Source organism: Venturia canescens, chromosome 11 (assembly GCF_019457755.1).
Source record: "Venturia canescens isolate UGA chromosome 11, ASM1945775v1, whole genome shotgun sequence".
Taxonomy (NCBI): Eukaryota; Metazoa; Arthropoda; class Insecta; order Hymenoptera; family Ichneumonidae; genus Venturia; species Venturia canescens.
The window spans coordinates 14,454,450-14,480,420 of record NC_057431.1 but is presented as its reverse complement, the minus strand read 5'-3'; the positions used below and the strand labels follow the sequence as shown (position 1 = coordinate 14,480,420).

Genomic DNA, 25,971 nt, shown 5'->3' with positions numbered 1-25,971 from the left:
GCCTCTTCCACATTTATCAGCACTGGGGATCAAGGGACGCGGTAGTGGCTCGTATTGTTACAAGATTCTGCAATCGAAAACATGCAATTACTGTTTTACTTTGGAAAAACGTTTATCAGAAAATCTTTTAATCATAAATGACATTTCAAATGATTTGATACCATACAATAGTCGTAAGACTTTTAAAAGTTCTCTTTAAATTCAAGTCAATAATGAACATTTTTCTGCTTACTTGACAACTATAAACTACATGGCAGAACACACAGCACAGGCATTATTAACATTTTTTTTATAGAAGTATCCAAAAGTCTGAGAATTTCAAAACCATTGTCACCAGCCTGTACGTATGCAATTACAATCGCAAGATCTCTATCATCATTTTCTTTTCAGACCACCAGAAATTTTCTCAATGCGTCAAGCCCTTGACTAGAATTAAACTTTTTTCTTAGTGTTTTTCCATACAATGCGTTTGCTTCTTCGGTAGATATTTTTGTAGTCCTTGATCTTATTCGTCACTCCTATCTTGGGTTATTTTATTTATATTTTTCAATGGAAACTATCCAATTTTTGATAAAATAGCATAATGATGACAATGATAATGATCATCTACAAGTCTGATAATATTCAATTTTGGAGAGCTGATGAAAATTGTCGCCATGAAAAAGATGCAGAGGCATGGATTTATTTATTTATTTGAAAATCCTTTAAAATTTAAAAGAATATTTAAAAACCAATTTCTCGTGAATTTTTGAATAAAATGTTTTCCATATGATATAACAATTGAAACGAAAATGAAATGTGTTGGGAATTTAAATCTGAGAATATAATCAAACAAATATCGTAGACGAATATAAATTCTTTATTTGTTATTAAATAAAATGTTTTCCATGAGAATTGAATAAAGAATCAAAAATATAATGTGTTAAATTGAATTATTGTAAAAATAGATATATTCAACAAATATACCCATCTACAATATTCAATTCAATTCTATACATTTCCGTTTCGATTCAATATTTATATCATACCGAATACATTCTATTTGAAAATTTATTCCGAACTAGGATGCATTCCGTGCGATTAAGCGTGTGAACAATTTTCTTGTAGCGCTGCAGCGCTACTTTTATTGCAACAGCGTCTTCAAGCCCACCAATCTTGAAGCAGTTCAATAAGAATAAACAGGAGTACAGGGGGATGGCTCCATAGTTTTTGATGTCCAGGTATATTTTTCAAGAGTTTTTGATGTCTAGGTATATTTCTCTACGGCTTTCGATGTCAAGGTCAACGGCTCCATAGTTTTCGATATTTAGGTCGCCATAGTTTATGGGGTCGAGAACAATCTCTCAATGATTACCATGTTAACACTGTTATTGTCATTGTTTTTCGATGTTTGAGAGGACGTTTCCATGTTTCATTGTCTTTTTCATCTCGTATCATGTTTTATTAGGTTCCAGAATCTAGATTGACACTTTCATGGTTATCAGTGTCCGATGATATTTATTCACGATATTCTAGTTTCTTGAAATCTCCCCTGTTATTGAATACCATGGAGTCTTCGATCAGAATATCGATAACCATTGAGTCACCGACCTCGACATCGAAAGCTATGGGGAAAATACCTAGACATCAAAAACTGTGGAGCCGTCGACCATCGAAAACTATAGAGCTATCGACCCAAACTTCGAAAACCATGGATCCGTCAACCTAGACATCGCAAACCGTAGAGAAACATAGCTAGAAATGGAAAATTATGGAACCGTCGACCGGGATAGCAAAAACTATGGACCTGGACATGAAAAACCACGGAGAAATATACCTAGACATCGAAAACCATGAAGAAATATATTTGGACATCGAAAACTATGGAGCCGTCGATCTGGATATCAAAAACCATGGAACCGTCGGCCTAGACATAAAAAACCATGGAGCCTCCGACCTAGACATCGAAAACCATAGAGCCCTCGACCTAGACATAAAGTCGTTAAGAAATATACCTAGGGTCGAAATCTATGAAGCCGTCGATGTGAATGGCAACAACTATCATGAAACATACCTAGACATCGAAAACTATAGAGAAATATACGTAGACATCGAAGACTATGGGCAAATATACCTAGACATCGGAAAGTATGGACCCATCGACCTAGACATCGTAATTCTTGGAGCCGTCGACCTAGACATTGAGAATCGTGGAGAAATATACTTAGACATAGAAAACCATGGAGAAATATACCTAGACTTCGAAAGCCTGGGCGAAATCTATTTAGGCATCGAAAACCATGGAGCCATCGACCTGGACATCAAAAACTATCAAGCCATCGACGAGAGATGGATTTTGCTTGTGCCCTTGGTGAAAAGGGGTTGAGATCGTTTCTCTACTGCGTATGCACCGACACATCATTCTAACCTCGTACGTTGACGCGCGTAATTATTTTTTTTCTGCAAGCTTTGCTCATACAAAAAATAAAGAATGTACGAACGTACATTTGGCGCATTCTTCACTTAAATTCACTCCAATGATTATCATCAACGATAAGCACGAGTAAAAAAAAGCCCAATCCAACGATTTACTTGATAGCATCATACCTACTAAAAGAACATTCAACGATAGCATCACACCTATTAAAAGAACATTAAAATAAAGATTCGGCCACAATACGTGACTCAGATTTCTTGGAAAAACGAACATGTGGTATGTCACATATCCTTTAATCCCCGAATTATTCGATAACATTTCGTGAAATTGACAGCATAAATTTTGAATACAACGAGGAACTGTCACTTTCAAAATTTTTGAAGCATGAACAGATTCATGGAAATATATAGGTATACAATTTGTATATTATGGCACCAGAACAAAATATATAGATATGTAAAATGTATTATGACACCAGATTTGTCACTAAAGAAAAAACAAATAAACATCAAAAATGTGTGCGAAAAAATGCAACATTTTTTGATGAAATTAAAAAATAAATAATTAATATCTTTTCAATTCGTTAAGCTACAGACTTCGTAGAGGTCGCGATCGAAAGATAAAAAAAAATAAAAAATACGTCAACTTGCAGAATTCATTGAAACACTATAATTATTAAATCATTAAAGAAATAAATTTCGAAAGTTATCGAAAACAACTGGAAAACATCCTCGCTCCTGTAAAGACTCTCTGGAAGCGACTCGTCATACATAAATGTACTTGTCTCAGAGTCGCTACCGCGCCTCTAGATTCGTAAAGTTCAGACTTTTTTTTACAAAGGAACAGTGCTATTTTATTTTGAGATTTTTAAAAAATCAAGTATAAAACAATCAAGTTGAATGATACGTCATGAATTATCGGTGTGTGCCGTACTGCAGCAACGGCCGTCACGTCATTTATGTGTTGAAATTCAAAGATCTCGATATATAACATTATATTCAGTAGCTGTATACTTGAGTATGTATATACAAAACATGAAATTCTTGTGGTCTTTCGTAGAGGATTACTTTCTCTAGAAAAAAAGTGTTACAATTATTGTAATTTATCATTTTTTATAAAATCACTTATTTTAATTATTTCGTGCTTGGTTTTCATATTATTCGTTTAAAGCTACTGAACTCAAAACTCACACACGCTTTACTGAGATGCATATATTTCATGAACTGGCAGTGAGAAAAAGAGAGAAAGAAAATGTGCGTGTGCATCACTCTCTCTCTCTGTCTTGCTCTTATAATACTTCCAAGTCAGGGCTCAAGACTAAATGTAAGAGTGGGGACGATGGGCCTACACTGTGTATTAGGTATTTCTATCTCTACCAACGTATATCTCTCTCTCTCAATTATCGTTCGCCTCGCCCAATCACACGAGCCCATGGCAATGAGCGTGAGAGAGAACTAAAATGTACATGCGCATGTGCATTCACACTTTTCGCAGCACTTCCGGTAAATATTCAAATATACCATATTTCATCATATTTTTCCAATAACTTCAAAACCTCAAACACATGGTTTTTATGGAAAATGTTAGCCTCCCCCGACGAAATATCATCAATGGTAACTAATCGAAGCCGTCCATGCTAAAAAAAAATTTCTTTCGTTGATTTTCGGAAAAGTAATCAAACTACATAATTACCGCACTTCCGTTACACACTTCCGTAACAAGATTTTCACCAGTTTACCCCCCAAGCCCAGCGCGCCTATAGAAGTTTTACTTCGAAAACATAGGAATTCAAATGCAAATTATACGGGCATCTAAATTTCGGAGCTAAAAATATCATTCTGTTTTCATCAGTTTTCATCGAGTATCGGTGAGAAAGAGTGCATTTATTTACACGGTAAGAGTGGCCAAGAGGTTCCATATCAACGTTTGTATTCATTCTCACTTTCAGCACGATGGAAAGGTGAATAGTCGTTCGTGGTTATCGGGGTCTTCGGGGAAAGGAAAAGAGGGGGGATTTGAAGCGTATGGTAGCTTCAACTTTCTCGAATACGTTCAGAGGGGCACACGCAGTTGGGGATTATTAACACATGCGGAAGGGTATTTGCTGTATAAGCGCGTGTTCTACTAGTGTTTCGCTAGAAAATGGCGAAAGGTGGGGTCGACATGGAACTAGGGGAGGGGGGGGGGGGATTTTTCACTATGCTCACTAAGATATCCTCCATCGTCAGTGCGACCGGCGACGCGATCGGTACACCGGTCTTGAAACGCGCTACGCGTCGGTCATAGCAATTAAACAAGTATTTTTCAGGAGTTTCCTCTGATTTTTAAAATTTTTAACCAATTAAATTAGTTTTTCTCGATATTTATAGAATTCCCTAGATTCCTTAGAAGCCCGTGATCAATTTTATGGTAAATTAATAGTTACCGAAATAGGTGGTGGTTTAAAATGTTTATTTTACCTTCTTTTTCGTTTCATCATTCAATAGGCTCCCATGCGCCATTCAGAGCTCTTCTTTCCCTTCTGCAGAAGAGAATGATATAATTTGGAAATTACTTACAAGTCCTCCGATCATTTGTTTGAGTTGAATATTGAAAAAAATTAGCTTAGCGTTTGGGTTGAATTCAATTGAATGTTTTTTTTTTTATTGAAAAATGTTTAATCATTATAAAATTTTCGTTAACCTGAACCGTTGTCTACGTCTATATGAAAATATTAGAAAAAATAGTCGACCGGTTAAGAATAATGGCTGAGTGTCTAAAAAAGTAGCTACGCACATATCTTTAATAGCTTTGAATATGTTCTTCCAATTCTAAAAGTTTGCGTTTGACCCTAATTTTTTAATAATCATAAAATCATTGGGTTTAAACATATTATTTTGTAAAATGAAAAAAATATTTTAGATTGATTCGGAAATTTTGATGTCAAAACGCACTAACGCAAGAATTATTTGGTTGCTTTGTAATATATTTGTCACGTTAGAAACAACATTAACTGCAGATGGGTCTCGCGAGTGAGCGCAGTATTCCTCATTCACACCGCTTCCCCGGATCGCGTCTCTCTCTTTTTTTCTTTTTCACTTACCCTATTTCTCGCCAGTGAAAGTACGGGGATATCCTCGCGGATATGCAACAGAATGACCGTGACCAAATTTCGCAATGATTCGTGGAGTGTTCGGTAATATGTCACGGTGTCGCCACTTGCATGATTTTCCTCAATAAGCACGCTTCTCTGGAACCATGGGATAAATAAAACAAGCTATTTATATATAATTGTAGTCTGATCTATATGACCCGATTTATAAACAAGATGATAATCTATTTGGAAAGGAATTAATTTATTTTACAAAATATCGATAGTAATGTTAATTATGGACAAACTTGAACATGTCACGCAGTTTTCAATTAAATTCTTGGTAGTAGGGGAGAGGGGGAGAAGGATCAACGTTCGTTGCACATCCGGTCCGATGATCCCAAATACTCGTAATCGTGTTTCCCAGGCTTGAAGAATCTAAAAAATCCATTTCTTATCTCCAAATGTTCTCCCAAGCTTTGTTATTCCATTACTATTCGAAAATTCAACACTTGCAATATTTTTTCGCTTAGCGTAATCATTCTACATTTCTTGAAAAAAGGAATGTCGGAAGGCATTTCTAGAAATTCCTTTTTCTAGAGTCATTAAATTAATCTAATTGGCCAATATTTCACAACATATTATCATAGTTACATTCAATATCCATTGGGAACTATTTGTCTCTTCCATTTTCGCGTTTCGTACATTTCTCTTTGTTTATTATGGGGGCAAAACAAATATTCGAGAATTTGTCATGAATTGTTTTTTCAATGGCAATTGAAAAATAGCGATGATAACAACGATAGAGGTAGAAATAGCGATGATAATATAATTTTTTGTTTGTTTTCATAATGATCAAATTGATGGAACACATTTAAATTATAATTCCAAGCCTCAACATTTTAAAACAACTTGCATTGTTTGGGATGTAATGCTTGATTATTCCATGTAAAAAACGGCTTCCGAAAATGTTTAACATTCCGTCCTCGTGGATATTCATTTTTTCTATACAAGTTATTTTTTATCTCGACAAGAAACTCATTTTTTTTGCACTGACGTACAGAAACAATTTTTTTTTTCTGCGCCTCAATCCGCCATAGTGGATGCAATTTATGCGCATGTACTATGCCGTTTAGCATAAATCGACAAGGCATTGGATTTTTTCATTTTTTCCGCTCCTCTCGAAGTCATGGATATAATCATTTTGTTCAGTTTTCTCGCGACACGATGCATGAATTCATTTACGTCGTGAATGAAAGTTTAAACGATTGAGTAATACTAAAAAAAAAAAAATTACTGAGAAAAAAGTACACATACTGCAGTGCATGGTGACAGCACCGTTGAGCGATCTTTTCGATGAAGTATAAGCATACTCCACGTAAGCATTGTTTTAATTTTTTAACTTGGACTATACAATTTTCAGTGACAGCCATTATTTAACGAATCAAAGTTATTGATGACAGACAAAAAGTTTGAATAATGTCTGGAATCGAAGCCAAAGGCAATTTGAACACAGATGATAATGTCGTCGACAAAAAAACCATAAAGGACAGGTAAATATTCAGTTGCTTCCAAGAAAAAGTTTGCCTAAAAACAAAGTAAATCCAGCTGTAATTTGGAAAATTGCGCACCACGATGACTAACTGGTTGAATATTTATTTTGGAAAAAAATGTTATTCCAGTCTGAAGGATGTGACAAGTGATTTTGAGTCTTTGCTCATCGATAGTAACAAGATAAAAAAATGGGACGAAAATGTAGTTGAGAATCCGATACCCCGAGTGAAAGATCGTGGCGATCGTTTGTCGAGTATTTTTTTGGAGACCAATGATAGCGATGAGGATGGAATTCTAGAAAATATTGAGAAAAATTATGATGAGACAGTGAAGGAAGATAGTCAAGTGAACTATGATGAGGATGAAGAACTCGACTTGGATCTTGATGAACCTTCTTCACTTGAGGTGATAGAGTATGCACGGCACGAACTCGGTGAAACTGACGAGATCAAATGTCAAACACTTCAAGAATTAAGAGATATGATATATGGTAATTATTAACCATTTATGCAACTATTTATATCTAAGATTTGTTAAACAGCAGAAACAAAAAGGATTGTTTAGATTTGTTTATTATGTAATTAGAATTAATGCTGAAATCAAACACGTCGGGTCGATCACGTCTTCATTATAGTTGAAACTACAGAGAACGATTGCAGTTATTTGGGAAATTTTGTTTTATAACATTATCAATCATGGAACATGGCGTTGATGCCAATGATTCATTGATTCTATTAGGAGGTATGGTAAAGGTAGTGCTCGCTTCTAGAGCTGAAATTATCAATTAGAATTTGTTAAGAGCTTGAGAGTTGTAAGATATTTCCCGATAGCTTTGTTACTCAGCAACAGGTGCGTGAAGTTCAACGGATCAAAATCGCAAGCGTACAATACGAGAGATTTGAAGTCTACGAGCACATGTCGCCCGGCAGAAAAGCTTGTAGGGAAATACCAAACCAACTTACAAGTTCATGGGATATAACATCACGTTTCACTGGCAGGACGAAATTTTATAGGTAATTTTTGAAAAAAAATGAAGTTCTTGATATTTAGATAGGTTAAAGGCTATTAAGAAATTTTCTTTTGTTACCTAGCAAGAGTAGAAAAGTTTGCGAAAATATTGTCGATATAATTTCGCCCTGCTGGTACCACGTGAAGTTTAATACCAAGCTCCAATCGATATCGAATTCAGGTGGACAAAATAATCGGTTTAATAATTTCTTAGTTTTTCCAATCATTGAAAAGATAAATAATTCACCAATTGGTTTAAATATCAATGATGTGATGACTACATTTTTCGGTCCTCTAACGATTTTACATTGTGTACTGTAGTAGTTTTGATTAGACATTAATGATGATTAAGAGACTCGGTAGAGTCTCTGGACAACTACATTGGCAGCTATGTCTGTTGTCTGCTGGCCCGAGGCTCGCCGAGATAATTTATTCGCTTCAATGATAATCATAATTGAAGTGCCCAATTCATAGTTGTATCACAATGAATCGTTCACTTTTTTTTCCATACAGAAAGAGGTGAGTGCACTCCGCATAGAGTGGACGATGCATTCCTTATACGATTTTTGAGAGCACGAAATTTCAACGTGAACCGTGCCCACCGATTGGTAAGTCGATATGGATGAGATTATCTCAATTCAATGACAGAATAAACGGACAGTATTATGTACTTTTCTATTCTGCATCTCTTTATTCGTAAATAACTCTATGAATAATTTCTTTACTCCGAAATAACTTTATTCTAAAATATCATAATGTTTCATCAACTCTACGAGTAAATATATTTAATTATTAGTTTTGCCTCAACTCTATTCTTCATTACTCGGTTCTTAAATAAATCTATGAGAGAAAATCTGCAGTCTGATAAATCTGTAACCTAAATATCTTTATTCGTAAATAACTTTGTGGCTAATTATCTCTGTTCTCGCAAATCTTAATCTTTAAAATGCATGCTCAAATATAACTCTGCTTCAAAATATTTCAATTCGGGAACATTTCTACTCCAAAATATGTCGTATCAATATCATGTTTGATCCAACACATCTCCATGCTTAATAAATTGAAGAGATTCTCTATGGCGAAATATCTCTAACTTTATATATTTCTAAGACGGCAGATCTCAATTCTGACACATCTCTGTTCCAAAATATCTCCTTTCCACCATTTTTATACTCTGGCAGATCTCTATTCATACTTTTTATAATTGAAAAATAAAGTGCTCTATATTATGATAAATTGTCCACGGTCGATAAAATGAAATGTCTATAAATTTTGATGATCAGAACTCGGAAAATTGACATGTTAGGATATTTTTATTCGTCCTCTCTCTCTCTCTCTCTCTCTCTCTCTCTCTCTCTCTCTCTCTCTCTTTCTCTGTCTCTCTCTTTATCTGCTTGGGGAACTTCGGAAATGTCGCTGTAAAACTTTTTTAAATATTATTTTTCCATAAGTGATTTTGATAATGAAGAAACGGTTATCTCTCTCGTACTAATAGCGGCATGGTAGGTATTCCATATTGCCCTAAAATATTATTAATGTATCAGTACGATATCCTAACACGGCAGTTTTCCGAGTTCTGATCATCAAAATTTATAGACATTTTCTTATATCGACTGTGGACAATTTATCATAATATAGAGCACTTTGTTTTTCAATTATCTTCGTACGCATAGAGATCTATCATAGAATAAAAATGCTGCAAATTGAAATTTGCAAATTGCTTCCTCAAGATGGTCAAGATGCACGATGCTCAAAGCTTACTCTATGAGGTGCTATATTTTTTATTTTGGCTCTTCTTCATAGAGGCAGCTTTGTGCATCGTGCATCTTGAGCATCATGCATCTTGATACAATATACAAATTTCAATTTGCAGCATTTTTTTGTGTACAAGGAAATAATGTATTTTCTCTACCTTCTTTTACGAACTTTAATTTATCTCTTTGTTTAAATCCATAAAAAAAAACTGAATGACGAGCTATTAGAAAAAACAGTTTGCAACTTTCAATTTTTATCGTTTTTCTATTTACACTGAAATTAAATAATTCCGATAACTTTGCTAAAAAGTATAGAGGAAGTATAGACGCATTCACAATATCTTACAAAATTTTCAAAAAGTGAAGTGGTTAGACGATTCTTTGAAAAACTCATATTTTCGTTAAAATCAAAAAATCATAAAATTTAAACCGCTCAACCGATATTCTCCAAATTCAATACCAACCTTTCTATTATGATAGTCTATTTATAAAAAAAAAAATTATTAATAAATCTTAAAATTTTCGAAAGTTAGAGCGTCGACACACTTTTTATGAAAATTTTAAAACGTCGTAGGATTCGTAATTTTTTACAAATTTTGACAAAATTATCAGAAAATAAAAAGCTTATATAGATTAACATCTGTGCAAAACGGTAGCCCTGTATCTCAAACCGTTTCCGAGTTATAATCGTTTTAATTTTGCAGTGCCATAACACACACACAAACACGCATACGCGCGCGCGAGCGCATCCGGACATATTTTTTCTAGATATGATTTTTCGATGTTTTGGGACATTTTGGGCACATTGATATTGAAAATTGGAAAAAAAATGTTCATCATCACACAGCTTTCTCTATGAGGAAGCAAAATGGCAGAAAAGCGATATTTTGGAACAGAGATGTGTTGGATCAGACGTGATATTGATACGATATATTTTGGAGTAGAAATATTCCCAAATTGAAATATTTTGGAGCAGAGTTATTTTTGAGCATGCATTTTAAAGATTAATATTTGCGAGAACAGAGATAATTAGCCACAAAGTTATTTACAAATAAAGATATTTAGGTTACAGATTTATCAGACTGCAGATTTCATCTCATAGATTTATTTAAGAACCGAGTAATGAAGAATAGAGTTGAGGCAAAACTAAAAATTAAATATATTTACTCTCAGAGTTGATGAAACATAGTGATATTTAAGAATAAACTTATTTCGGAGTAGAGAAATTACTCATAGAGTTATTTACGAATAGAGAGATGCAGAATAGAGAAGTAGTACTGCGACATTATTGAAAAAAATTTTTTATTTCCAAATCAGGTCGGTCGTTTGTGTAATTTCTTGTGATCGCGGTTTTTCTTCTTTTTTAAAAATGCTATTGACTGATTTCCAAGTTGCGCAATAGATCGAAATATCGCACGTAAAAGTCGAAAAAAGATCGATAATATTTATCTAAAGTTGAACTCACTTAACATACACGTCCAGAGGTGGGAATAAATAATCATTGTGATAAAGAAAAATATAGGAAAAAGAATCATAAGGTCGAATGAAAATGGAATAAAATCTGTTCACGTAATAGGAGAAATATTACGATGAAAATTTCTTACATGAGCCATATCGTGAGACGGAACCCTCTCCATGTCCATTGAGAGGCTGTCTAGAATTACGTAATAGTGCCAAGGCGAATTGAACTCTCAAACAAATCGTACCACTCGCAAGATTATGACACAGCTTAAGTGTCTTGGGTTTACGTCAGATTGGTAAATACGAAAAAAAATAGCGAGTATTCAATTTTCTCACTATAAAGAGTAGTTTGTTTTTCTATATTTTCAAAATCGAAAATAGATTTTTAGTTTGATGAATAGTAAAAACTGTGATATCCGAAAGAATCCGTGATTCAATTAATTGAAATTAAAAATATTAAAATTGAAAATATTTAATATATATTCAAGAACCAGGAAACGCTAATTATATTTTGATAAGAGTCGAATATGCAATAATTTAATTTTTATTTTCAACTCGCGACTGCTCGCAGGGCAAAAAGTCGGGAGTTATTCACTGCGATCAGCTGATAGGTGAATTTCTTTAAGGTAATTTTTCTCTGGAACGGTCACACTTCTCTTGACCAATTTTCGCTTGTGTTTTCTACATATGATGGACAGTGTTCTTATAAGAGAGGTAACTTTACTGTACTCCCACAACCTGGGACGAAAAAATTACATTTTGTAGTTTACATCAAAGTATAAACCCTCACAAAAAATTAGTTGCCCACTCGCATATTTAAGGGATAAAATTAATTCCTAAAAATCGGTGGATTTCTCGTTTTTTGCTATCTTTGAAACTAAAATAAATACGGCAAAAGTTTGAATAGTAAATTTACTCATTTTTCAGTGCTCTGCAATAATATGTAATTGGAAATTATGCAGCTTCCTATATTCATTTTATTTTAATAAAAAATATGTTTTTTGTACATTTTTCTATATCTTATCGTCGAATAAGTTTTCATTTTACCTGAAAATAAAACAAGATTAGAAAATTTATCAAACAGAAAATCTTTACATATACTGATAGCTTTAGTATATATCCAGATATGACGTTCTACACTTATCTTAAAATACTCATAAATCATTTACTGCTAGCTTAATTTTGTGCATTTATTGTGGTACAAGTGAATAACTATTAGATAATTTTTTCTATTCTCTATAAAACTATTCAATATATATATCTCCATTTGGGTGGAGTTCCATATGTCGAATAACTGAATTGTAGAACGGTCGATATTTCGAAATTTTAAAAGATGTGATATCAGTTTGAAGAAAAATAAGTTATTCGAAATTCTTATTTCCGATCAACTATTCAGCAGATTGCGCGTTTAATCAAAAATTCCTTCTTTGAATTCATATTTACCCGAAAATATATATTTGGATAGTTTTCATTTCGAATGTAATTTTAACAGACCATCCGAATGTCAAAAGTTCATATTTTCGAATTAAAAATGGACAGTAATTGTTTTACAGACAGATCAGAATATAGAGTAGCAAAAAATCGAAAGTGAATTTTTCGAGCCTATAAAACTTGGATATGCAGAATAGCGATGGCTCGAAAAGGCGAAAGTCAAAATGGCGATGTTTAAAATTGGAGATCATCGGTCTGAGTAAATGAGTGAGTGAGACGCGTGTATTTGGAGCTCGGGTGGGGTTCAATATGTCGAGTAACTGAATTGTAGAACGGTCGATATTTCGAAATTTTAAAAGTTGTGATATCAGTTTGGAGAAAAATAAGTTATTCGAAATTCTTATTCCCGATCGACTATTCAGCAGATTGCGCGTTTAATCAATAATTCCTTCTTTGAATTCATATTTACCCGAAAATATATATTTCAATAGTTTTCATTTCGAATGCAATTTTAACAGACCATCCGAATGTCAAAAGTTCATATTTTCGAATTCAAAATGGAGAGTAATTGTTTTACAGACAGACCAGAATATAGAGTAGCAAAAGATCGAAAGTGAATTTTTCGAGCCTATAAAACTTAGATATGCGGAATAGCGATAGCTCGAAAAGGCGAAAGTCAAAATGGCGATGTTTAAAATTGGAGATCACCGGTCTGAGTAAGTGAGTGAGTGAGACGCGTGTATTTGGAGCTCCGCGGGTGGGGCTCAATACGTCGAATAACTGAGTTGTAGAACGGTCGATATTTCGAAGTTTTTAAAGTTCTGATATCAGTTTGGAGAAAAATAAGTAATTCGAAATTCTTATTCCCGCGATCGACTATTCAGCAGATTGCGTGTTTAATGAAAAATTTCTTCTTTGAATTCGCATTTACTCGAAAATATATATTTCGAAAGTTTTCATTTCGAATGCAATTTAAACAGACCATCCGAATGTCAAAAGTTCATATTTTCGAATTCAAATTGGAGAGTAATTGCTTTACAGACAGACCAGAATATAGAGTAGCAAAAAATCGAAAGTGAATTTTTCGAGCCTATTAAACTTAGATATGCGGAATAGCGATGGCTCGAAAAGGCGAAAGTTAAAATGGCGATGTTTAAAATTGGAGATCACCGGTCTGAGTAAGTGAGTGAGTGAGACGCGTGTATTTGGAGCTCCACTGCATTTCTTGATTTTGATCGATCGACTTTCTAACGTTTCGCTATTTTGACTGTTCGACTTTTTGGTGTTTCAGTATTTCAACCTCAGTAATATTTGATCTTTCGTTATTATATTTTCAAAATTGTAAATTTTCACAGTATCACTGACCATAGTAATTTATGAATCGAAAGAGTGATAGTCGAATTTTCGAAAAATCGATATTTTAGTCATCGTCCTGTGGGCGATTGTTACATTCTATTTTCGATGTAAACGTGCTTCGAACCTTGCAGTTTCTGCTTTATTTATTTTCGGCATTCAAAGCTCTAATCGAATCTACCTGTCTCCATATTATCATTCGAAGTTTACAAACTCGAGATTTTAGCTGTTCGAAATTTTAGCCATTCCAACATTTGATCCCCACCCGAGCTCCGCTGCATTTCTTTATTTTGATCGATCGACTTTCTAACGTTTCGCTATTTTGACCATTCGACTTTTTGGTGTTTCATATTATATTTTATTATATAATATAGTTATTATATTTTCAAAATTGTGAATTTTCACAGTATCGTTGACTGTAGTAATTTATGAATCGAAAAAGTGATAGTCGAATTTTCGAAAAATCGATATTTTAGTCATCGTCCTATGGGCGATTGTTAAATTCTATTTTCGATGTAAACGTGCTTCGAACCTTGCAGTTTCTGTTTTATTTATTTTCGGCATTCAAAGCTCTAGTTGAATCTATCTGTCTCCATATTATTATTCAAAGTTTATAAACTCGAGATTTTAGCTGCTCGAAATTTTAGTCATTCCAACATTTGATCCCCACCCCTCCATTTCATTTACTAAAAGCCTTTTAATTCGTGTATCTAGAGACGCGGCAGCGACTATGACGAGTTGCTGCCAGAGATTCTTTACCGGAGCGTTTCCAATTGTTTTCGAAAATTTTCAGAATTTGGTTCTTTAACCCTTTGAGGGGCAGTGGTACATATATGTACATCCTGTTTCCTGCAGTTTTTTTTTATTATTGTGGTTGTATTTTGCAATATCTTTATACTTCTAAGTTGTTTCTAGTAACTTGAAGGTTCAAGCTATAAGATACTTATGGAAAAATATATATATTTGTTTATTTATTATTAGTTTATACATAATTGAAATCGCAAAAACTCGTTTTTTTTCGAATAAATTGAGCTGTTCTTGAACGGAGCGTGGGATTCCCTTGAATTTTTTTTATACCTCATATCAAGCACTATAACATATATTTTTTTCAGATTTTTTGACAGAATTTTTGGCTAGAATTTTCTAAAAAAATGTTAAAATTTTCAAAAGTTGAATTTTGAAAAAAAAAATTATTATTTATAATTTTTTTTTAAATATTACATTTGTTGTTTAGAAACAAACTTCCAAGCAAAATTCGTCTCCCGAGCACTAGGTGCTAGCTGTAGTGCATATGAAAAATGGCAGAAAAATTGTTTCCTACCGCTAGGTACGCAATGCTATGAAAAGTTACGTGTTTGAAAGTAAAATCGGTTGATCGTAAAAATAGGAGGGATTATTTTTCTTTTGATAAAATCAATCAGAATTCTATAAAATTTTAAAAAAAGGAACTAGTTTTCCCCACGTCCACTTTGGAATTCTAACGCCAGAATCGTAATCAGCGACCCAAAAACCTTTAGAACACCTATGATTTTGGAAATTTGTTCAATAAAAAAATGTGCTGAATCCGAATTCGGGGTAAGATTGGCCAATATATCTCCAAAATTTTAAGTAAATTCCGAAAAACTGAGCGGAAAGCCGCTGCTAAAAGCACGATAAAAGTTGTCTTTGAACTTATTCGGGGATATTTTTCATGTAATTTGATGCGCTAAATCTGAATCTGGTGTTAGATCGACTGATACACTGCTAAAATTTTGAGTAAATTCCAAAAAACCGCAAAACTTGCGGAAAATCGCTGTTATAAACATGATAAAAGTTGTCTTCGACCTTCATTGGAGATGTTTTTTATGTAATTTGATGCGCAAAATCTGAATCCGGAGTCAGATTGGCTGATATACCAGCAAAATTTTGAGTAAACTGCAAACATCGTTAAAAATGGGTCAAAATCGCTATGATGCGTATAGGAAGAAACTTATAATTGATCTAGATCGAATACGCTCTTTTTGTATTTTGATGCGCTGAAACCGAAACCGGGCGTCTATTTAACTCGTACGTCTCCAAAATTTTGCTTCCATGGAAAAAACTGGCTAAAATTGTTCTTTACAAATTGCGAGCAACTCAATCCGAATCCGGTGGCTACTAGTAATCCCGAGCATGCATACTTCCGTCGAAGATCGTGAAAATTATCAAAAAATAGCAAAAAACGTCAAAAAATAGTTTTTAAATATTTTAAACATGCATGTTTAATCTTAAACTGTACACAAAAAAAAGTTCTATATTTTCTGTATTCAATAAACTAGAAACTGGGGAAAATTGTATAAAAAACTTGAATATAAAACTATCGCAGGCATGATTGTTCTTTGGTTTGAATTCTGCTTAAGTGATTTTGTTTTTCATTTTCTGCAAGTTATATGAGACGAGAAAAATCTTCATCGATCTTAAACCGTCCTTCTCTTGTAACAGATCCTTTTCTCTTCGAACGACCAACGCAGCAGATTTCACTTTCTCTTTCTATCTTCTGTTGTCTAGAGTCGCGGTAGCGACTCTGAGACAAGTACATTTATGTATGACGAGTCGCTTCCAGAGAGTCTTTACAGGAGCGAGGATGTTTTCCAGTTGTTTTCGATAACTTTCGAAATTTATTTCTTTAATGATTTAATAATTATAGTGTTTCAATGAATCCTGCAAGATGACGTATTTTTTATTTTTTTTTATCTTTCGATCGCGACCTCTACGAACTCTGTAGCTTAACGCATTGAAAAGATATTAATTATTTATTTTTTAATTTCATCAAAAAATGTTGCATTTTTTCGCACACATTTTTGATGTTTATTTGTTTTTTCTTTAGTGACAAATCTGGTGCCATAATACATTTTATATATCTATATATTTTTTTCTGGTGTCATAATACAAATTGTATACCTATATATTTCCATGAATCTGTTCATGCTTCAAAAATTTTGAAAGTGACAGTTCCCCGTTGTATTCAAAATTTAAGCTGTCAATTTCACGAAATGTTATCGAATCATTCAGAGATTAAAGGATACCACATGTTCGTTTTACCAAGAAATCTGAGTCACGTATTGTGGCCGAATCTTTTTTTTAATGTTCTTTTAGTCGGTGTGATGCTATCGTTTAATGTTCTTTTAGTAGGTATGATGCTATCGAGTAAATCGTTGGATTGGGCTTTTTTTTACTCGTGTTTATCGTTGATGATAAGCATTGGAGTGAATTTAAGTGAAGAATGCGCCAAATGTACATTCGTACATTCTTTATTTTTTGTATGAGCAAAACTTGCAGGAAAAAAATAATTACGCGCGTCATCGTACGAGGTTAGAATGATGTGTCGGTGCATACGCAGTAGAGAAACGATCTCGACCCCTTTTCACCAAGGGCACAAGCAAAATCCATCTCTCGTAGGTGGCTTGATAGTTTTCGATTTCTAGGTCGACGGCTCCATGGTTTTCGATGTCTAGATAGATTTCTCCCAGGTTTTCGAAGTCTAGGTCGACAGCTCCATGGTTTTCGATGTCTAGATAGATTTCTCCCAGATTTTCGAAGTCTAGGTATATTTCTCCATGGTTTTCGATGTCTAAGTATATTTCTCCACGATTCTCAATGTCTAGGTCGACGGCTCCAAGAATTTCGATGTCTAGGTCGATGGGTCCGTAGTTTCCGATGTCTAGGTATATTTCCTCATGGTTTTCGATGTCCAGGTATATTTGTCCATAGTCTTCGATGTCTACGTATATTTCTCCATAGTTTTCGATGTCTAGGTATATTTCTTCATGGTTTTCGATGTCTAGGTATGATTCATGATAGTCGTTGCCATTCACATCGACGGCTTCATAGATTTCGACCCTAGGTATATTTCTTAACGGCTTTTGATGTCTAGGTCGACAGCTCTATGGTTTTCGATGTCTAGGTCGAAGGCTCCATGGTTTTTTATGTCTAGGTCGACGGTTCCATGGTTTTTGATGTCCAGATCGACGGCTCCATAGTTTTCGATATCTAGGTCGACGACTGCAAGGTTTTCGAGATTTAAGTCGGCGCCTCCATAGTTTTCGATGTCCAGATATATTTCTTCATGGTTTTCAATGTCTAGGTATATTTTTTTCCACTGTTTCCGTTATCCAGGTCGTCGGCGCTATAGTTTTTAATGTCTAGGTATACTTCTCCATGTTTTTCGATGCCTAGGCATATTTCTCCATGGTTTTTCATGTCCAGGTATAGTTCTCCATAGTTTTCGCTATCCCGGTCGACAGTTCCATAATTTTCCATGTCTAGCTATGTTTCTCTACGGTTTGCGATGTCTAGGTTGATGGATCCATGGTTTTCAAAGTTTGGGTCGATAGCTCTATAGTTTTCGATGTCCAGGTCGACGGCTCCACAGTTTTTGATGTCTAGGTATTTTCCCCGTAGCTTTCGATGTCGAGGTCGATGACTCAATGGTTTGCGATGTCTGGATATATTTCATCATGGTTATCGATATCCTGATCGAAGACTCCATGGTCTTCAATAACAGGGGAGATTTCAAGAACCCAGAATATCGTGAATAAATATCACCGGACACTGATAAACATGAAACTGTCAATCTAGATACTGGAACCTAATGAAACATGATACGAGATGAAAAAGATAATGAAACATGGAAACGTCCTCTCAAACATCGAAAAACAATGACAATAACAGTGTTAACATGGTAATCATTGAGAGATTGTTCTCGACCCCATAAACTACAGCGACCTAAATATCGAAAACTATGGAGCCGTTGACCTCGCCATCGAAAGCCGTAGAGAAATATACCTAGACATCAAAAACTCTTGAGAAATATACCTGGACATCGAAAACTATGGAGCCATCCCCCTGTACTCCTGTTTATTCTTATTGAACTGCTTCAAGATTGGTGGGCTTGAAGACGCTGTTGCAATAAAAGTAGCGCTGCAGCGCTACAAGAAAACTATTCACACGCTTAATCGCACGGAATGCACCCTAGTTCGGAATAAATTTTCAAATAAAATGTATTGTGTATGATATAAATATTGAATCCAAACGGAAATGTGTAGAATTGAATTGAATATTATAGATGGGTATATTTGTTGAATATATCTATTTTTACAATAATTCAATTTAACACATTACATTTTTGATTCTTTATTCAATTCTCATGGAAAACATTTTATTTAATAACAAATGAAGAATTTATATTCGTCTACGATATTTGTTTGATTATATACTCAGATTTCAATTCCCTACACATTCCATTTTCGTTTCATTTGTTATATCATATGGAAAACATTTTATTCAATAATTCACGAGAAATTGGTTTTTAAATATCCTTTTACATTTTAAAGGAGATTTAAATAAATAAATAAATCCATGCCTCTGCATCTTTGTCATGGCGACAATTTTCATCAGCTCTCCAAAATTGAATATTATCAGATTTGTAGATGATCATTATCATTTTCATTATGCTATTTTATCAAAAATTGGATAGATTCCATTGAAAAATATAAATAAAATAACCCAAGATAGGAGTGACGAATAAGATCAAGGACTACAAAAATATCTACCGAAGAAGCAAACCCATTGTATGGAAAAACACTAAGAAAGTTTAATTCTAGTCAAGGGCTCGACGCATTGAGAAAATTTCTGGTGGTCTGAAAAGAAAATGATGATAGAGATCTTGCGATTGTAATTGCATACGTACAAGCTGGTGACAATGGTTTTGAAATTCTCAGACTTTTGGATACTTCTATAAAAAAATGTTAATAATGCCTGTGCTGTGTGTTCTGCCGTGTAGTTTATGGTTGTCAAGTAAGCAGAAAAATGTTCATTATTGACTTGAATTTAAAGAGAACTTTTAAAAGTCTTACGACTATTGTATGGTATCAAATCATTTGAAATGTCATTTATGATTAAAAGATTTTCTGATAAACGTTTTTCCAAAGTAAAACAGTAATTGCATGTTTTCGATTGCAGAATCTTGTAACAATACGAGCCGCTACCGCGTCCCTTGATCCCCAGTGCTGATAAATGTGGAAGAGGCTTGTCGCAGCTTCACTATTTCTCATTCGTCATTTATTCATGGTATGCTATCGAGTCAGAGCAATGTCAGATGGTTCCGCTTGGTGGTATTTTTCATTTCACACAGAAGTTTTGGAGACTTTGTCGTAACGAACCAAGCTCATGGATTCCCAAAGTATTAGAACTTGTTACGTACACTTTATACTCGCTTTTCTTGTGGAAGGTCATTCCTCGGTCATTCGAGCTTTACTCGACGGACAGGGAATTATTTCTTGTATTTTCCTCGAGTTGACATATTATTTTCACACCACCGTTCATTTCGTCCTCGACACCGCGAAATCTTGGGTTTTTGAAAATTCAGCCATAGCAAAACTAATGCGTGTTTTTTTTTTCGTTTCCGGTCTTGCAGAGTCTTGTTTCGCGGTACAATAATAGGAAGGGACCCGGAAATTTGCCTGGTTCAAAAGCAAAACAGGCAAACGAACCGGCAAACATTTTGTTAATCCGAAAGAAGGAGTGATAAAAACGTTGTATTCATCATTTTTAATCATTACCTTTTGATAAAACATCCTAAAACAGAATATAAACTGCACAACTGATAAACTCGTTTAGCGTCATGTTCAATTTTAATTAAAATTCTACAGTCAATTGATTTCTGAAGTAATATTCAAGTTTCAATTCGATTTTTTGATGTCGATAGATTTTGCAGTGGAAAGGGTGCACAATTTCCTAATAATACTTTTAACTTCAAACCGATACGGAGTGATTTTCTACGATCGCAATATTGGTACATCTGTTCGGAAGAACAAAATCAATTGGTCAACATGGTTTTACAAAGTCTCGGGTGCCTCATGGAAATATTCCAAGCTTTTGGACCTCATAATAAAAATTCTCATCGCTTGTCCAGATTGTGTGAAATCTCAACTGATTCATACCAAGACATTCCTTGAGCCAGGGGCTTCAAATATATAAGTGGATACTGACAATGAGATTCATGGGTCACTTGTGAGAATCGAAAAATCCGAAATATTGTCTGAAACCTTGTTTATCAGAACTTTCGAAAAACACGAGAAACATTCTAGATTTAGGTCAACAAAATTTTGCTCAACGACCATTTTTCGCAATTTTCACCTATTTTCACGGTATTTTGGAATTCGGCTTCAGCATGTCAAAATAAATATATAGAGAGAGATGGGTGTAGGTGAATATATAAACTGCTTTATTGGGTGATCAGATGTTTCAATTTTATGATCATTATTTCAATTTTTCAATGTATCCCATAAAATTTCAGATTTCGAGTACACAAAAAGTCGTCAAATAAACCTGCAACACAGCACGAATGCTGTAAAAAAACTAGAGACAAGTACATTTATGCCCTCTGGGAAGTCATCTGTAAAATCATGGAAATCAATGGTCGTAAGACTTTAAATCCAAGAAACAAAACGTTGTTAAATAAATGCAGAAGTTGCCGAGTACATCGCACTACGAACAAAAGAATTACAAAAGAAGAAAAATAGGACACAACAAATTACAACCACAAAGAATACAAAGACAAAACATTACAAAAACAAATTGCGACTAAAATAAATTAAGATCATAAAAATTTTAAATAAATTACCCACGGAACAAAATTATATACCAAAAAATTGAAACAAAAAAAATTTGGCCGTTGTACTTGGCGTTTTACTCGACTTTCGAATTTGTGAGTATAAGATACAGGTAAATTAGATAATATTAGCTAGAAAAAAAACGCCAAGTACAACGGCCAAATTTTTTTTGTTTCAATTTTTTGGTATATAATTTTTTTCCGTGGGTAATTTATTTAAAATTTTTATGATCTTAATTTATTTTAGTCGCAATTTGTTTTTGTAATGTTTTGTCTTTGTATTCTTTGTGGTTGTAATTTGTTGTGTCCTATTTTTCTTCTTTTGTAATTCTTTTGTTCGTAGTGCGATGTACTCGGCAACTTCTGCATTTATTTAACAACGTTTTGTTTCTTGGATTTAAAGTCTTACGACCATTGATTTCCATGATTTTACAGATGACTTCCCAGAGGGCATAAATGTACTTGTCTCTAGTTTTTTTACAGCTTCTTCGTTTCTTTAGCGTCCAGCAAAAATTTGCCATCATATTGATATTCCACCTTCCCTGATACCGATTCTTCATTTCGCTGATGTCTTGATGAAATCTTTATCGTTGTACTTCACTTAGATCTCCAAGATTTTCAGGAAAGTAGTCGAGGTGGGATTGTAGAAAGTGCAGTTTGAGAATCATCAAGCAACCCAAATTTCTAAAATTTTTTAACAATTGTTAAACTAAATTTTGGTAATTCTCACTTTTCTCATTTCCCAGAAAGTTCTGAGAAATGTTTTTGAAATTTTTCCAAGGTGCCTTCTCAGTATCGTTCATTTTTTTAATTAAATTTTGGTCTCCAAATAAACTGCGATTGTGTAATCCATCAAATATACTCTCCTTTAATTTTGCATCACTCATTGCGGGAAACTTTTATCCCAAACACTGAAAACAATCGCCATCTTTGTCCGGAGCTTTGACATATTGCTCGACAAGTCTTCTCAAACAACGAAGAGGATTCATTGGTGCACTGTTCAGATGTGAAAGGCTTGATGGATGAATTCAAACCGAACATACACAAAAACGGTAAGTGTAGATCCTTCATTGATTCTTCAAAAAGAAGTCTCAAAGCCGTTCTAGTCCACAACGGAAACACATATGCTTCTATTCCCATAGCTCACTCGACTAAACTGAAAGAAAATTACGAAAATTTAAAAATGATATTGAAGAAAATAAAGTATTCGGAACATCCATGGCAAATTTGTGGCGATCTCAAAATTGCAACATTACTCTTAAGTCAAAAATCGGATTCCACAAAAATTCCCTGTTTTTATGTTTATGGGACAGTAGAGACAGAAAAAAACTCTATGTTCAAAACGAGTGGCCAATAAGAACAAATTTCGATCTAGGCCGTGATTTTGATCGATCCTTCAAAATATCTGCTACTACCACCCCACATTAAGCTTGGTCTTATAAAGCAGTATGTCAAAGCTCTGGATAAAGATGGCGATTGTTTTCAGTTTTTGGGATAAAAGTTTCCCGCAATGAGTGATGCAAAATTAAAGGAGAGTATATTTGATGGATTACACAATCGCAGTTTATTTGCAGACCAAAATTTCATTAAAAAAAATGAACGATACTGAGAAAGCACCTTGGCAAAGTTTCAAAAACATTTCTCAGAACTTTCTGGGAAATAAGAAAAGTGAGAATTACCAAAATTTAGTTTAAGAATTGTTAGAAAATTTTAGAAACTTGGGTTGCTTGATGATTCTCAAACTGCACTTTCTACAATCCCACCTCGACTACTTTCCTGAAAATCTTGGAGATCTAAGTGAAGTACAACGATAAAGATTTTATCAAAACATATCAGCGAAATGGAGAATCAGTATCAGGGAAGGTGGAATATCAATAAGATCGTAGATTCTTGCTGGACGCTAAAAAGAGAAAGAGGAAGAGAAGATAGAAAGATTTTTCTCTTTTCATATAACTTGCAGAAAATGAAGAAAAAAAATCAATTAAGCAGAATTTAAGCCAAAGAACAATCATGCCTGCGATAGTTTTATATTCAAGTTTTTTATACAATTTTCCCCAGTTTCTAGTTTATTGAATACAAAAAATATAGATATTTTTTTGTGTACAGTTTAAGATGAATCATGCATGGTTCAAACATTTAAAAACTATTTTTTGACGGTTTTTGCTATTTTTTGATATTTTTCACGATCTTTGACGGAAGTATGCATGCTCGGGATTACTAGTAGCCACCGGATTCGGATTGAGTTGCGCGAAATTTGTAAAGAACAATTTTAGCTAGTTTTTTCCATGGAAGCAAAATTTTGGAGACGTACGAGTTAAATAGACGCCCGGTTTCGGTTTCAGCGTATCGAAATACAAAAAGAGCGTATTCGATCTAGATCAATTATAAGTTTCTTCCTATACCCATCATAGCGATTTTGACCCATTTTTAACGATGTTTGCAGTTTACTCAAAATTTTGCTGGTATATCAGCCGATCTGACTCCGAATTCAGATTTTGCGCATCAAATTACATAAAAAACATCTCCAATGAAGGTCGAAGACAACTTTTATCATGTTTATAACAGCGATTTTCCGCAAGTTTTGCGGTTTTTTGGAATTTACTCAAAATTTTAGCAGTGTATCAGTCGATCTGACTTCAGATTCAGATTCAGCGCGTCAAATTACATGAAAAATATCCCCGAGTAAGCTCCAAGACAACTTTTATCGTGCTTTTAGCAGCGGTTTTCCGCTCGGTTTTTCGGAATTTACTCAAAATTTTGGAGGTGTAATGGCCAATCTATGTAGCTCAACGCGTTGAAGAGATATTAATTATTTATTTTTTAATTGCATCAATAAATGAGTCATATTTTCGCACACATTTTTGATATTTACTTGTTTTTTATTTAGTTACAAATCTGGTGCCATAATACAAGTATATATAGGGGAGAGTAGGGCAAAGCGGAACACTCTCCCGAAAATTTAGAACATTTTTTTCTCCATTGAAAATCTGCAAAATTTCGTTCTTCGGCTGAAATCAGGCTTCAAAAACTCAAAATTGAAGGGAAGAAAATTTTTTTTTCAAAATTTATTTTTTTATCAATAAATTGCCTTATTAGCTCAAGATAAGCCGTGAAATAGTTATTATCATTAAAAATATGCATGTTTCCAACATGTTTGGTATTTTCAAAATTCAATACCATAAATACGATAACTTCATGTTACTCTTATTTTTTAAGCATACACACTTGAAAGTGAAAAAATCACAACGCTTTTGTTTTTTTTTTTGGTAACATCATGGAAAATGGATATAATGTGTATACAATAAAATAAAACAATAGCAGATCCTCCTCTTAGCGATACAGCGAACTCGCCATATCGCCATGAATTTACGAACTCATTAGAATTTCAGTCTTTCCCCGCCGACGTCGCTTCCAAAGCACAACATTGCTTACGGTTGGGATAAGAAAATGTTTGTCTTTTAGTGGCACTGAAAATGCTGTTCTAGTTTTCTAATGCGCTCATCTGATTTCGAAGAATTCAATCGTGGATTCTGACTCAAATTTTAATCTGAATTATTTTGTGTCATAAGATTTTTTTCACATTTCAGATGAAAATGAATATGATGAGAACAGTGTGTTTCTTCTTCTTCCATTGATCAATTTTATTTCATAAATTTCAATCAAGTTCAGTTGAAATAGAACGTTAAGAAACGAAGAACTTTTGGCAATACTCAAAATAATTTCAAAAATAAAGCAAAGCAGACACAAAAAAACGTCACCTCAGCCCACATTATCGGTTTAATATTTTCAACGAAATTTCGTTGAAATAGAACGTCAAGAAACGAAGAAACTTCAACAATATTCAAAATAAAGAATTTCTTTCAAAAAAATTCTACTTTGAAAAATTAAATTTTTGAGCCTTATTGCAAGATGGGCTCTAAAGAACTTTTAGTAAAACAATTTTAAAAACGTATTTTTTTCTGTAATTTCGATTTGTTTTTTTTCTGATAAGGACAGGCTCTCTGCTGACGTCCTTCGATTTTGATGAAATTGAAATATGTTATTCTACATCAAAATCTAAAAGACACGTATTTTTTTTTTACGGCGGAAAAATGTTCCTAGGGGGTGAAATCACCCTTCAAAGTTGAGATCTCCAAGGGGTACTTTTTAGGTTTCACCTATTTTTGTCTTAGATAATAGAATGCACCCAAATGGATAATTATCTTAATGATAATTGTTGAAAAATGCAACTTGTTTCATATCGGGGGGTTGCATAGAAAAAAAGTTATAGGGGTTGAAATTCACAAAATCGTTA

At 33.9% G+C, this 25,971-nt stretch overlaps 1 protein-coding gene across 5 annotated transcripts in view; it reads left to right on the top strand.

The window, feature by feature from the left end:
* The window catches only part of LOC122418197 (alpha-tocopherol transfer protein-like), a 232,972-nt gene that overhangs the window by 65,777 nt on the left and 141,224 nt on the right, over nt 1–25,971 (top strand). For 2 of the 5 annotated variants that reach the window (XM_043432271.1, XM_043432275.1), the window contains exons 1-4: nt 4,655–4,825; nt 6,910–7,039; nt 7,169–7,530; nt 8,562–8,656. In XM_043432271.1, coding sequence (XP_043288206.1) covers nt 6,966–7,039; nt 7,169–7,530; nt 8,562–8,656 — 531 coding nt within the window. In that variant the 5' untranslated portion in view covers nt 4,655–4,825; nt 6,910–6,965. Of the gene's footprint in view, nt 1–4,654; nt 4,826–5,513; nt 5,592–6,649; nt 6,865–6,909; nt 7,040–7,168; nt 7,531–8,561; nt 8,657–25,971 lie in introns of those variants that run through there. The other 3 variants (XM_043432272.1, XM_043432274.1, XM_043432273.1) reach the window with 3 other exon arrangements.